The 15534-nt window shown below is 41.8% G+C and overlaps 1 protein-coding gene across 8 annotated transcripts in view; it reads right to left on the reverse strand.

Moving 5' to 3' along the window:
* The window catches only part of TPD52L1 (TPD52 like 1), a 94188-nt gene that overhangs the window by 17155 nt on the left and 61499 nt on the right, over positions 1-15534 (reverse strand). For all 8 annotated transcript variants that reach the window (XM_069599048.1, XM_069599042.1, XM_069599043.1 and 5 more), the window contains exon 3: positions 7451-7599. In XM_069599048.1, coding sequence (XP_069455149.1) covers positions 7451-7599 — 149 coding nt within the window. The remainder of the gene's footprint in view (positions 1-7450; positions 7600-15534) is intronic.

Consider the following 15534-nt stretch of genomic DNA (forward strand, 5'->3'; position numbering starts at 1 on the left):
GAATGGGTTGCCATTTCCTTCTCAAGGGGATCTTCCTGACCCAGGGATCGAACCCACGTCTCTTGTGTCTCCTGCACTGGCAGGTGGATTGGATTCTTTACCACTTCGCCACCTGGAAAGCCCACTTAGTTTATATTGCTGCTGTTGCTGCTAAGTCGCTTCAGTCGTGTCTGACTCTATGCGACCCCATAGATGGCAGCCCACCAGGCTCCCCTGTCCCTGGGATTCTCCAGGCAAGAACACTGGAGTAGGTTGCCATTTCCTTCTCCAATGCGTGAAAGTGAAAAGTGAAAGTGAAGTCGTTCAGTCATGTCCGACTCTTCGAAACCCCATGGACTGCAGCCTACCAGGCTCCTCCATCCATGGGATTTTCCAGGCAAGAGCACTGGAGTAGGGTGTCATTTCCTTAAAACTGTTTTTCAACTCTACTGCATAAAAATATGTCCAATAATATTCAAATGATGAAAAACAACTTAAATGCTAACCTTCTGATTGACCTGACAACCTTCTAATTTAAAAGGAAGCAGTATTTAACATTTTAGATTACTAACATCTCTTTGCGGAAGGCGATGGCACCCCACTCCAGTACTCTTGCCTGGAAAATCCCACGGACGGAGGAGCCTGGTAGGCTGCAGTCCATGGGGTCGTGAAGAGTCAGACACGACTGAGCAACTTCCCTTTCACTTTTCACTTTCATGCATTGGAGAAGGAAATGGCAACCCACTCCAGTGTTCTTGCCTGGAGAATCCCAGGGACGGGGGAGCCTGGTGGACTGCCATCTATGGGGTCGCACAGAGTCGGACACGACTGAAGCGACTTAGCAGCAGCAGCAGCAGCAGCAGCGTCTCTTATTTTAAGCTAAATGTGAATCACACCACTGCTGAGTTCCATAATTGGCAGAGCAGGAGACTAATACATCTTCCTTAAATAAAAGTCAAAATGCTAAGATATCCTCAGGTTGCTGTCAGTTGTGCACTGGGAGGCAGAAAACTCGAGAGTATTTGCTCTAAGACGTCTGTGTTGTGTGCCTCTCCTCAGGGTTCCCATACTCCCCTCTGCACAGCTCTTTCCAAACATTGTTCTTTGTGCTGCAGTTAGGGTTTCTGAGTCCTTCTCTGTGACTTATCTGAACTTCCTGAGGGTGGGGACCACATCTTGTTCATCATCACTGTATCCCCAGCACCTGAAATCAACCAGAGCAAGAGCCCTGTGAGGCCAAAGGGAGGAAATGAGTCCAGTTGGATTCCCTGACTTCAGGTACAAGGTGCAAAGTCAGGACTTTGCAGCGTGAACTTTCCCCTTCTAGGGAAGAGCCATGGTGACCTTAAAATGAGTGAGGGAAATCTGTCCTTGCGTGCTCTAAAGCAACTCCAGCAAACCCCTGCTTTGGGGGAATATGGGCTTCCTTGGTGGTTCAGAAGGTAAAGAATCTGCCTGCAATGCAGGAGACGCAAGAGAAGCAGGTTCCATCCCTGGGTCGGGAAGATCCTCTGGAGAAGGAAATGGCAATCCACACTAGTATTCTTGCCTAGAAAATTCCATAGACAGAAACGCCTGGCAGGCTACAGTCCATGGGGGTCACAAAGAGTAGGACAAGACTAAGCAACTAAGCATTCATGCACATGTATATATTGATGAGAACATTAAGTTCTACTCTCTTAGCAAATTTCATTTATACAGTAGTGTTTTCAACTATGGTCATTATACTATACATTAGCTCCTCAAACCTTATTCAACTGACAACTGATAGTTTGTACTCTTAGCAACCTCTCCCTATTTCACCCATACCCACTACCTCCAGAAACCGCTCTTGCATTCTCTGTTTCCAAGAGTCTGACTTTTTTTTTTTAGATTCCACATATAAGTGACACCATGTAGATTCTATCCTTCTCTGACTTCACTTAGCATAGTGCCCTCAAGGCCCACCCATATTATTGCAAACAACAGGATTTCCTTTTCTCATGGTTGGATAATACTCCATGGTATCTGTGTGTGTGTGTGTATCTTTACATTTTAAGGAATGGGTAACCTTTAACCATTAGAACAGGTGAGCTGTTTGGCCAGCATACTGACAGAGGGCTCTTCCTCTCTTCATGTGCTAGTGATTTGAAAAGCAGTGTTAATAGTCCAAAGGAGAAAGCATGTCATCCTCTAAAGTGTTCTGACCTAAAGCATTTTTCTACATGCAGGAAGAAGAAAAAAATTTAAATTCAACAGTCTTTTTACAAGAAGACATTCTATAACCCAAATCTATTTTCCATTATGGGATTTAAAAGAGAGTAACACTTTAACAATTGCATATGCAGCACTTCACCAAAGACAAAAACTATTTAGACTTCTTCTCTTCCAAAGGTTCCCGAAACACAACACCAAATCACAGATTTACCACTTGAATCTAGAAAAGTAGAACCTACGTTCTACCTTGTATGATGAGGCCAGTAAGAATGAGCAATCATGAGAGAGATGGGCTACATGGTCTTTTAAAATTAGGTCTTTAATCTTCACTGGCACTTCTGAACCTAATGGCGCCACAGCAATGCCACATAAATAAGACCACATTTACTGACCACAATGGGCTGGAAGTCTTAGAAGCACAAATCAAGGAGTAAATAAATCATATACCAAGCTTCAATTTTCAAGCACTGTGCATTTTTTAAAAAGCTGAATGTTAGATTTTTACTACTCTGTATATAGGGTGAAATTATTAAGCTTCCAAAAAGATGGAATAGTTGAAATTCCATTCCATGACCTTCTCCCCTTTGTAGACTACCATTTGGTCTATGATACAACTCAGAGGGGTTTATTGTTGGGGGAATTTTACGGATTAGCAAAGGCCAAATACTCACTAAAATGAAGCACATCAGTTTGAATAGCCCACCATGACATGCCATCAGGTTTTCAAATTACTTTTCTATTTCCAGAAGAGATTCAATTTCTCCTCCAATGGTCTCCCCACCTCTTCACCCCAAGGCCACCCACCTCCCCTGTGCCTCCTTAAAGCCTAAAAACATTATAAAGCTTCAGAGAAGAAAAAAGAAGAGGGTAGGGGGACTTTCTGTGTGTGTTCTTAGAGTCTTTGAAATCAAAAAACTATGACAAAAACAACAGCAACAACAAGCCCTGGGACACAGATGATCTCTTGACCTAATACTGTATGGTTATCTTTCTAAAAGGGAGATAATTTTAATCTGCTGTGTAGTTATTCCTATTCATCTGGTCTCTTTCCAATATGAACCCTACCACAAACTAAAATATGCAAAATCTTTCATTAACATATCAGAGGTTTTCATTTCATTATAAATCAAACTAAATAGGTCATGACTGTTTAATCAGCATGCAAAATATTGCCTCTGGAATACCTGTAGTGCCATGACAGTTAAAATTCTTTTTAGTGCTTTGAAATCTAATTCTATCCAAGCTAACCCGACCCCAGTTTCATCACTCCCTCACATCAAAATTTTCACCACATGATGCATAGATATTGTTCTAAAGTCAGTATGATGTACATTAATAGCAGGAATTTAAATATTCAGGGGAGAAAAAAAAAGGAAAGATGGGTGAATGGAAAAAATAAAGAATCTTACACACATATCCATCACCCAGTTTCCTTTCAGTCTTTTTTCTACATATATATATTTTATAAGTGAGATGAGTTTTCACTGAATATTATGTTAGCTAGCATTTTTCTATGTAATTAATTTTTTTTTTGGAAAAGCAGCATTTTAATCGGAGAAGGCGATGGCACCCCACTCCAGTACTCTTTCCTGGAAAATCCCATGGACAGAGGAGCCTGGTGGGCTGCAGTCCATGGGGTCACAAAGAGTCAGACACAACTGAGCAACTTCCCTTTCACTTTTCACTTTCAGGCACTGGAGAAGGAACTGGCAACCCACTCCAGTGTTCTTGCCTGGAGAATCCCAGGGACAGGGGAGCCTGGTGGGCTGCCGTCTATGGGGTCACACAGAGTCAGACATGACTGAAGTGACTTAGCAGCAGCAGCAGCAGCATTTTAATGGATGCAAATTATTTAATAAACAATAATTTATTTCACCATTAAAAATATCCAGGGGAAAAATAGATTCTATGATCATACTCTACCCCTTGTCCCAACACAGGACTTTTCCTTCACTTCAGTTCAGTTCAGTCCGGTTCAGTCGCTCAGTCGGGTCCGACTCTTTGCGACCCCATGAATCGCAGCACACCAGGCCTCCCTGTCCATCACCAACTCCCGGAGTTCACTCAAACTCATGTCCATCGAGTCGGTGATGCCATCCAGCCATCTCATCCTCGGTCGTCCCCTTCTCCTCCTGCCCCCAATCCCTCCCAGCATCAGGGTCTTTTCCAATGAGTCAACTCTTCGCATGAGGTGGCCAGAGTACTGGAGTTTCAGCTTCAGCATCATTCCTTCCCTTAGCAGTCAATAAAAAAGGGTGCGAGAGAATGATCTCCTGAAATTATGTTGCTGATAGACTCAGGCCTCCCTCTTAAAAAAGAGATTTATTCTTCTTTACAAAGGAAAGTTCACATCATTCCTAAAGGTTAGTGGACATAATCACCTGTATTTATTAACTAATCTCTGAGGAAATCTGTTCTAGTCCTGTAGCTTTCACCGCATCAGTATGTAGATAACTCTCATGTCCATCTCTAGTCCTGATTCTTCCTCTGAGTCGTCCCCTTGGAGCAACTTGTTGGTCTGTTGGGCATCTCAGACTGAACACAGCTCAAACAGAATTTTTTTCAACATTTTGTTTTGCCTTGGTTGCTAAGGCGTGTCTGACTCTTTGCGACGCTATGGACTGTAGCCCAGCTGGCACCTCCATCCATGGGATTTCCCAGGCAAGATTACTGGAGTGGGTTGCCATTCCCTTCTCCAGGGGATCTTCCCCACCCAGGGACTGAACCCAGGTCTCCTGCATTGCAGGCGGTTTCCTGCATTTCAGGCAGATTCTTTACTGACTGAGCCCCCAGGGAAGCCCTTGTATTGGGGTATAGCCGATTAACAATGTTGTGATAGTTTCAGATGCACAGTCAAGGGATTTAGCCGTATACATGTATCCATTCTGCCCCAGACTCCCCTCCCATCCAGGCTGCCACAAAACAGTGAGCAGAATTCCACGTGCAATACAGCAGATCCTTGTTGGTTACCCATTTAAAATATGGCAGTGGACCTGTCCATCCCAAACTCCCTAGCCGTCCCTGCCCCCCATTCTTTCCCCCTTCCCTGGCAACCATGGTTCCTTCTCTAAGTCTGTGAAGCCAAAACAGAATTCTTGGATGTCCCCACCAGACCTGCATCCTAGAACAGCAAACAGGCATACAAAGTGCCAGATGCTGTTCTGTACTCACTGAATCCTCACTACCTATGATAGGTACTAATATGATCTCATTTCATGGAAGCCCCTCTATGCATGGGAGAGAAGTATCAGCAAAGAGAAAAACTGTTTCCCACTCAGATACTAGGAATGTAATATCTTTAAGTTCCAAAGGGTAATAGTAGGGAAGAAAATGCATAACACAAGGTCAAAAATTTCTTGATGGTGGAATCTGGGGTCAAAGATAGGAAGCCTCTATGGTTTTTCCATCAGGCCCCAGCCCGCAACACATGAAAGGAAGAAAAATCACATTAGGACTTGGGCACCTTCTTCCCTTTGGCACAAGACCACCTGGCAAGCAAAATATTTTAAATCATTAGAAAAGTACCACAATAGTTAATTATTTTGTGAAATTTTAAAAAGTAACCCCATAAAAGCAAGACTGTAGAATACTCAAAGTTATTCTATACCTTGCCTAATATCAGACAAGAAGATAATAGCAAAGCTGAAAACATTTCTGCTGTTCTAAGAAAGAAAAACTTGCTTCTCCAGTTTTTCTCCTGTACTCTCACACTTACCAGCACACTCAGGACACTTCTGACACCAGATGTGTTTGTGTGGAGGGGTTTCTCACATCAAGAGGTTCTGCAACACCAGCTGAGTCTCCTACAATTTAATTCTGACACTACCTGGAGATCGCATCAGATCCCACAGGTTAAGGGTTCAGTCCCACAAGACTGCGCCCCACTCACCCCACTTCAGATACAAATCACAGGTCCAGATTATCACCAGTGCCCCTGACCAAAGTGTTAGTCACTCAGTCATGGCCGACTCTGCGACCCCATGGACTGCAGCCTGCAGGCTCCTCTGTTCATGGAATTCTCCAGGCAAGAATCCTGGACTGGGTTGCCATGCCCTTCTCCAGGGGATCTTCCCAACAAAGGAACTGAGTCTGGGTCTTCCACATTGCAGGTACTGTCTGAGGCACCAGGGAAGTCCAAGGGGCTATATCAGAGGTTCCTACAACCTCCTCCCCAAGTTCAATTAATTTGCTAGAGTGGCTCACACAACTTAAGAAAACAGATTACTTGCTCGGTTATACTGATTTATTGTAAAAATTATATGATAAAAGATACAGATGAACAGCCCGATGAAAGAGGCATGTGGGGATGGGAACCCATCCCCATGTTCCCATGGGAACACACGCTTTCCATGCTCTCTCCTGGGATACCACCTGCCTGGCACTTCCATGGATTCAACAATCTCAAAGCTCTCCAAATGCCATATTTTTGAGATTTTTATGGAGTTTCATCATAGGCATGATAGACCATTTCCAGGTCCTTTTCTCTCCGTAGAGAATGGGGGCATGGGACTGACAGCTTCTAATCATGGCTTGGTCTTTCTGGTGACCGGCTCTCCTCCAGGAGTCCACCAAGAGTCATCTCATTAGAACCAAGGATACGGCTGTCACCCTGGAAATCCCAAAGGATTTAGGAACTCTGTGTCAGGAACGAGGGTCAAAGTGCAAACATGAGAACAAAAGATGTTCCCAGCACTCTTATCACTTAAGAAATTATATGAGTTTGGGAGCTTTGTGCCAGGAACTGGAGGCAGAGGCCAATATATACTTACACATTCTATAGAGTAACAGGGATAAAAAGCACATCCCCCAAATATGAAAGATACAGTTTTTTCTCTTTATGTTAATGGTCAACAAGTCTACAGTTTTTAAAACTGTCAATCATTTTTGATAGAAATTCAAAATATGTAGTGAGTGCCAAGTATTCAAAGGATTTAGAATTTTATGGAAAAACATAAGCCTAAAGTATATATTTAACAAATGTTAAAAATATATATATATTGAAGAGAAAGAATTTAAAACCGTACAACTCCATAAAAGTAGTCTAAGTGAAAACAGAGTTTTGGTGAACAAAGTTTTATTTCATGAAGCTACTTTGTAGAGCCTGTATCATGCAACATATTAATGACCATTCATATTTCTATATATTTTACTTCTAGAGAAAATATTTTCCCTGGACACCAGTACAAAATAAGCCTTGAAGGAAAAAAAATAAATACATAGAAGAGGCAAGACAGCAGGCTGAGTGATTACTTTTTAAGAAAAAAAATATACTTACGCAGTAGTGGTCTGCACGTCATGCCAGCCTCTGCTAAAGTTCTGTTTTAACTCATTCATCAGGTTCATGCCGAGTTTTTGTTTTATCTCCACAAGACGCCTTTCTTTCGCTGATAAAACTTGTCGTAAGGTTGTAATTTCGTCTTCCAGCTACAAGCAGGAGGGAAAATGATGGGGGAAAACGTCAGACCAGGTGAAACATACAAGGGCGGAAGCTCTCAGTGATCCAAAGCACCCTGGGCACCCTCTTGTTTACACAGCCCCATGCAAGGCCTTAGCAAACACATCCTGCAGAGAAGTCTAATATTTTAAAATGACAGATTTTTTTAGTTTGAATGATTCTAAATGTAAACACTACTCCTTGTAAAAAATTCACTCATATAGCAAACTACAAAAACAATAAAAACCATGTGTAATCTACTAGGACACAGACACCGCTTACAGTTTCTGGTTTCAATCGTCCAAATGTTTTTCTAAAATTATACGTAGATATAATTTTTGAACAGGAAATTGATTTTGTAGTCTATATCTAATAACTTCTTTTCAAATGCCATTAGTCAGTGTTATTTTTTTGCCATCCACACCTAAGCATACATTGTGGTTTTGCCAAGCTGGCATTTTACTACTTACTTCTTTTTAAAAAATGAAGCATCTAAGCCTCATTTACATTCCAAGTGTCACTCCACTCCTGACCACAAACAGCATCACTAACCCTGTCAATCATCTTGCAAATGTGTTCCTTGGGTCACCAGAGACATAGCTGCTAGAAAAACATCTCAACAATGCCATCTACTTTTGCAAAAATAGTGTTGTAAACCTTTGTATTCACACACACACAAAACACTTAAACAGAACTGGCAGAAATACTGAATCAACCATCTGAAATATTCTAGCAGAAAAGAACACTATCTTGGAGCTTTTAATATCAGCAAAATGTCCTAGTAGTCTAACATTATCCATTTTTTTTAATGGTTGTGAAACGTTTTTGTATGTTCATGGACATTTTTCTGAAGTCTTTCTAAAATGAATTCCACCTTCCATGCTGCTGCTGCTGCTGCTAAGTTGCTTCAGTCGTGTCTGACTCTGTGCAACCCCAAAGACAGCAGCCCATCAGGCTCCCCCGTCCCTGGGATTCTCCAGGCAAGAACATGTTATAATTAGTAGCATCCTATGTTTTCTTTTTTCTTTGGCCATGCCAAGTGCCATATGGGATCTAGTTCTCCTACCACAGATGGAACTCATACCCCTTGTGTCGGAAGCACAGAGTCTGGACCCCCAGAGAAGTCTCCACACTACCTCTTCTTGACAAGCAAGAGTCTTCAGTATGCAGATATATACTCATTACTCCAAAAGGAGTATATTCAAGGGTGACCAAGGGGGACTGTGTTTTCAGTCTCTCCATTAAATGAGAACACATTATCATTTTAAAATCAGATCCCTCTATCCTTTTGCCCTCATGTTATATTCCATATTTTCATCTTAGTCAATGAGCTCACCTGCATTTAGTCTGTTGCCTAAGATTTCTCAAGGTTGTATCTCTAGCTCTCTTACCATAGAAAATACTTGGGCTTCAGGCCAGCTTTTTATTCAGTAGAGAAAGATTTTTTTCTTCTTTCTTTTGAATAAATAATATGTTTGAGTGACTGAAATGACTGGGAATCTGGTTTTGTAGATATATTAGGTATTACTGCTTTTTCCAATGTGTAACAAGAGTAATGAGAAATTTTTTAACTTGCAGAGAAAAATTAAAGATGTAGAGAAGAAGAGAGAGGTTTAAACATCTTGGTATTCTCAGCCTTTTATCTATGGAATCTCAGAAATTTATTCAAAATTCTGGGGGACAGTAGGATATTCATTAGTTTTGGGGAGTTGGGAGGAATAGGTAAAGGATTCATAAGATTTCTAATGACATCCTTGGTCCCAAAAAAGTGATAGAAATGCTGAAGTGACCAATTCATCAAACATCATCCTCAAGAAATATTAAATCCCACATCTAATCATTTAAAAATTGAAGCATATGTTAAAAGGTATTTGTAGAGAAAAGACTTCTAATGGTAAAAACATGAACTCAGTTACTCTATGCAGACTAATGTCAGGCACTATAATGAAAGTCTCACCATTGCAATAAAATGTTAGACTCACACCTCTTAATGCTTCCATTTATATATCAGTGATCTAAACATAATATATGCCAAAATAGTTATTAAGAAAATCCCAAAAGGTAAAATTAAAAGATAATTCTTAAATTACATTAATATGCAAGACTGAAAATGGTCAATCTCCTCTCTTTCTGCAGAGCACAGAGTCCTGACACAGCAGAAAGTCCTCTAATCACAAATACTTTAAATGATAATCCTGGTGAGATTCAACCCCTTATTGGACTAATGAGAATTTTTGGCCTAGTTACATCAATTTCAGTTTATATAAAAGTCACTCAGAGAGCACATTTAAAATGAAGATTCCAGAAGGAGGCCCCTTTTAAGGCCCTGAGATTCTGATGTCTCAAATTTGGTGAGGCCTGTCTATATATATATACATATATTATTTAACAAGTACCCCCAGATACTCTGATGCAGGTAGTATAGAAATTCCACATTGTAAGCCATATCAAATTCATTTTGGAATGAGCTGGAGTGCAGGTAAATCATTAATTGAAGTATTTAAGATATCCTTTCCCCGTTAATTTTAAATTAATCATGTCTTCGTTAGAAACTAATAGTCTGGTTCTCTGGTTTCTTGACATCCCCTAGGAGATCTCCTTGTAGGATAAATATTTATGTACAAGATTAGGTATTTAAACTTGGTTACTTAAATATGAATGAATAGGAATTTAAGTATTGGTGAGGATGTGGAGAAATTGAAACCCTTGTACATTGCTGGTGGGAAAAAAAATGGTTCAGCCACTATGGAAAATAGTCCAGCAGTTTCCCAAAAAGTTAAAGGTGGAATTACCATATGACCCAACATTCCTATTCCTACTATATTCCCCAAAGAATTGAGAAGAGATACTCAAACAAATACATGTATATACATGTTCATAACAGAACTATTCACAATAGCCAAAACAGGAAAACAATCCAAACATTCATCAAAGGATGAATGGATAAATAAATTGTAGTATATACATAAAATGGAATATTATTTAGTCACAAAAATAGATGAAGTACTGATATAAGCTGCAATACACATGAGCCTCAGAAACATTTGGCTAAATAAAAGGAATCAGACAGAAGGTCACACATTGTATGATTCCACTTATATGAAATACCCAGAATAGCTGAATCCAGAGACAGAATGCTGGCTCATGGCTACAGAAAAGAAGGGTAAATGGGCAGCAACTGCTGAGCAGGTAAGGGATTCCTTTTTGAGATGATGAAAATGCTCTGGAATTAGACAGACGTGGTGTTACACAGCATTATAAGAGTACTAAATGCCACTGAATGATTCATTTTAAAATAGCTAATTTTATATCAATTCGTTACAATAAAAATGCAAAAATACAAATGAACTAATGGGCTAGCTTCAAAATAAAATTTATGTTAGAAGACTGATGACTTACTTTTCTATTTATTCTGCTATATTACATAAAATATGTCACAAATACAGAGAAAGAAATAGCTTTTTAAACTATTAATTATCAGTATGATGTTTAGGAGTAAGAGCCTTTGTTGTCTTGCTCATACGGCTTTAAATCATGCTTCTTCTCCTGCCCTGGCTAAGACTAAAGAAGAATTAAAATTAAAATGCAGATAATACCTGGGAGAGTATGACAGGCCATGGGTTACCAAGACATTTGGTCAAATATTATTCTGTGTCTTTGAGGGTGATTATGCACGTGATTAACATTTAAACTGACAGACTGAGTAAAGCAGATTGCTCTCCCAAAGTTGGTGGGCCTCACCCAATCGGTTGATGACTTAAATAAAACAAAAAGGCTGACCCTCCCTTGAGTAAAAGGGAATTCTATCTGCCTGACTGCTTTTGAGCTAGGACATTGTTTTGTCTTCTTGTTGTTTGGCTTTTTTGTTTTTTCTTGCCTTCAGCTTCAAACTGAAACATCGGCTCTTCCCAGACCTTTAGACCAAGCTGCACCATTGACTCCCCTGGGTGTCCAGCTTGCTGACTGTAGGTCTTGGGAGCTGCCAGCCCCCAGAATCACATTAGCTGATTCCTTGGAATAAATCTCTTTCTATATACATCCTATTGGTTCTACGTCTCTGGAGAACCCCAATTAACACAGAGGGGTGCTACAGTAAGACACTATTGGTTATGAAGGTTTTAGGTGTTCACCAGTTCAGTCCAGAAGGAAATAAATACTTGAAGGAAAACACTGGGAGAGGAAGGAAGAGCCCAGGACACTTATTTGCCAGCCTGAGACAGGTGGCTTGAGGGCACTGTGTGCTTTCCTTGGGAAACCACACGCCAAGAAGGAACAGCCAAAAGGGGCTTGTCTACTTAGTAATGCTGTCTGGTAATTTTCCTACTCTTATTAATACCTATTTTTCTTGAGTCATTTTATCTAGGCGACATTGGCAGTACTTGATTATTATATAATCACAAATTTACAGTTATAATGCCAACACTTCATCCTTTTCAAAAACCAAGCCACATTATAGAATACTGAGCATCAAATGCAGCTTAGTGAAATGAAAGTGTGAGTGGGATGTTAGTAGCACAGAACTAATGAGCAAGTTTATTTAAAAAGAGAGTTAGGGAAAAAAAAAAACAAAAAAACCCACAGAATAGATGTGTAAAGACCTCAGAAAAGATGTTAGGAGCAGCTGGTAAGAGGACTAATGAGAACAAATGCTTAAAACAAATAGTATTTCTTTATATATGGACAAGATTTGTTTTTAAAAAAAAACCCATATTCTACTTCTAGAATTTACAAATACATATATTTGTTGGTGCTATGAGTCAAGTTCACTAGAAATCTTAACTGAACACCTTCCATATATACACAAACCACTGCATCAGGTCAGAAGTGATACTGGTGTTGCATTGAAGGAACTTTTTTTCTTTTTTTAGAGCTCAGCTTTTTATTGAATGCGTTACTAAAGAGGTTTAGTGAAAAAAGACCAGAGCCCATGTCATCATCAGACTCTTCAGGTTCTACTGTCTTCTGCTTTCTTCTCCTCAGCCGGGGCAGCAGTGGTGGCTGGGGCAGCAGTGGTGGCCGGGGCAGCAGTGGTGGCTGGGGCAGCAGTGGTGGCTGGGGCAGCAGTGGTGGCTGGGGCAGCAGTGGTGGCCGGGGCAGGTCCGCCAGCCCCGGAGGAGGCCCCCGATGTTGCACTGGCCAACGCCTTTGCAAACAAGCCTGGCCAGAAAGGCTCAACATTTACACCAGCTGCTTTTTTTTTCTTTTTAATTAATTTATTTATTTTAATTGGAGGCTAATTACTTTACAATATTGTAGTGGTTTTTGCCATATATTGACATGGATCAGTGAACACATGTACACCAGCTGCATTAATGAAGGCATTGATCTTATCCTCCGGACCGTCACCTCATTGTCATGCAGAATGAGGGCCGAGTGGATGCAGGCGCGCTCCGAGAGGGAGGCCAGGGTGCAGGCGAGTTAGCTAGGAGGGGGCTGCCAGGCACAGTGCTAGTTGCCCGATGAAGTGACAGCTTCACCCCAAAACGGCCTTCGCTTCCTCAGAAGGACCAAGCACCTTAGTGGCAGCAGAGGAAAGCTGAAGGAACTTTTAAAAACACACGTATTGCATGACCACAATAACAAACTCAAGACTGAACAGATTCCTCTTTTAAAATGCAGACTTCTGTCTAAGATGTAGTAGCCTCTTGGACAGCATTTGCTTACGTCTCTCTCCTCAAGGACAGATCTTCCTGCAGCCAGCCCTTGGTAAACAGAACAATATGCTGGTTGTGTGAGTGAATGCAGTTACAGATTCACCCTGAGGTCTAACGGTGTCCTGGGAATATGGGCTACAAAACAGCGTAAGGTGAAAGCAGAGCAGGGTGCGGGGGGAACGCAGCAGGGTGGGTCCAGCACAGCTAGCAGACAGCGGGAGAATCCGAGGGAGGGCAGTGTACAGAAGGGGAGACCGGGTGCCCGGCATACCCTGCGACCCCTTTATGCAAAGCAGTCAGACAGAAGACGTCCTCCTACGCAAAGCTCTTGCCTTGGATCATGGCCACAACTGATTGCCTGACTCGAAAACAATCTAACAGGCTGATCTGTGAGGTGTCCACCCACGTGGCTAACAGACCCAGTGGGATCTTCCCTCAAGCAGAGAGGAGCTGCTTGTGAGCAGGGGTCCTGGAAGAATATCTGTGGAGAACTGAGGTAGATAAGCTGAGCTGTTTACAAGACGTCTCAGTTCTTCATAGGGCCAGCTGTGAGACTGCTGAGATGTCCTTGATACAATTAAACCCTGGCATCTGAGGTCATCTGAATGCATGTGTGGTCTGAAGGGACCTAATTTGTGTGTGTGTGCGAAGGGCAGGCACTGTGTAAGGGCAGAAAAAGCGGGTTTAAGAAAAGAGTGAGCATAAAGCATTGGTGGCCTGCGGTGGAGGGAGAAGAAATGGGAATGTGAAAAGGAAAAATAGCAGATAACTTTCTTTGCTTTTTGCTGCACATGAGCAAAGCGCTGTGCCCAGTGTCCGCAGAAGTCACACTGCCGCCTTTAGCAAGACGCAGTGCTTCTTCACCCCTGAGGAATCCAAAAATGAGAGACAGGAGGCATGGAGGCTAATGCATCCTAAGGGATGAAAGCATCAATCCTGACAACGTTAACAAGTAACAGGGAGTCTGATGTTACTTTCAGAAGTCAGGCTCAAAAAGTCTTAGGAGTGAGACACCCTGGCGGATCGTTAATGTGGCCAAATGAGACAAAAATGTCTGGAAACTTGGGGTTTTTATATTCACGGGGGCAACCATTGAGAACCAAGGCTTACTGTTTCTCGATTATCTAAGCAATACACGATCATTGCTGAAAGTTTAGAAAATATAGAATGCAGCCGCACAAAACACAGGTGTATGTACGTGTGTATCCATCCATCTGTCCATCTACCCATCTGTCTATCAGTAATTGCTGCAAGAAAAATCAAGTCATTTTATAAAACTTGGTCTGTTACAGAGGTTGTGTATGAACTTAAAAACTTGGACGGCAGCAGTGAAGGAGTTAAATTTTAGCTTAGACTCAGTTCGCTAACACCGGTCTGTAGAATATAACTTTTGGACACCAAAACTGACACAAAGAAGTCATGATCCAGGATTCCAGGCCTTAAGGAAATGTGGAGCTAGGACGTTCCCTGTCGAGGCCGACTGGTCCATGAACCCTGGCAGATGTGGTCAATGTGAAGTCAACAAGGTGGTTCTGGATCAGTGGCCACAGACAGACGCAGCTAAAGAACTAGGCCATTTGATCTGAGGCACTGTCCTTACTAAAATAATCTCTGCTGCCCTAGAAGAACAAGCTGCTCTTTTACTTGAGCATGAAGTGATTTTAGGGTGTGTCTTGTGAAAGCACCTGAAATGTCTTCAGTCTTATTAAGAGCTATCATGAACACTCCCCATCAGAACCTTAGAGCTTGGAGAGTCTGGGATGAATGAAGTGGGGTGAGGCTAAGGTGAAGCTTAATTTAAACCAGCAGAAGAGGCCAAAGCAGGAAGGTGGAGCCCTGCTTGCCACTGGACCAGGGGCTTCCTGTCCTCTGAGCCAGGGATTCAAAATGGGGAGGAACCCTGGCCCCTTCCTTCTTGCCCTATTGCTGCTTCTGCATAAGAAGCTCCCCTTCTCCTGCCCTTTCCTCCTACAATGTAAACGCTCCTTAGCAAAGTGTTGAGGGGCTAGTGGGTGATACAGACAAATGGCTTGAACTAAGAGTTGTCTTCACGACAAGCCAGGCAGCCTCCCTGAATCTAGAACCAGATGCTGGGAGCAACTACACAAGATCTAAGGAAGCCTAAAGTCATCACAGTTCCCTCTCCACCCGCAGAGTTCTATTCTGAAAAAGAGCACGTCAATTTAATAAATCCAGTTGCTTCCACGACTGACTCGTCGTTATACAAATATATCATTTCCAAGTAGTTGTTGAGCTAGGCTGCTGACCAAA

Source organism: Ovis canadensis, chromosome 8 (genome assembly GCF_042477335.2).
Source record: "Ovis canadensis isolate MfBH-ARS-UI-01 breed Bighorn chromosome 8, ARS-UI_OviCan_v2, whole genome shotgun sequence".
In the NCBI taxonomy this organism is placed as follows: domain Eukaryota; kingdom Metazoa; phylum Chordata; class Mammalia; order Artiodactyla; family Bovidae; genus Ovis; species Ovis canadensis.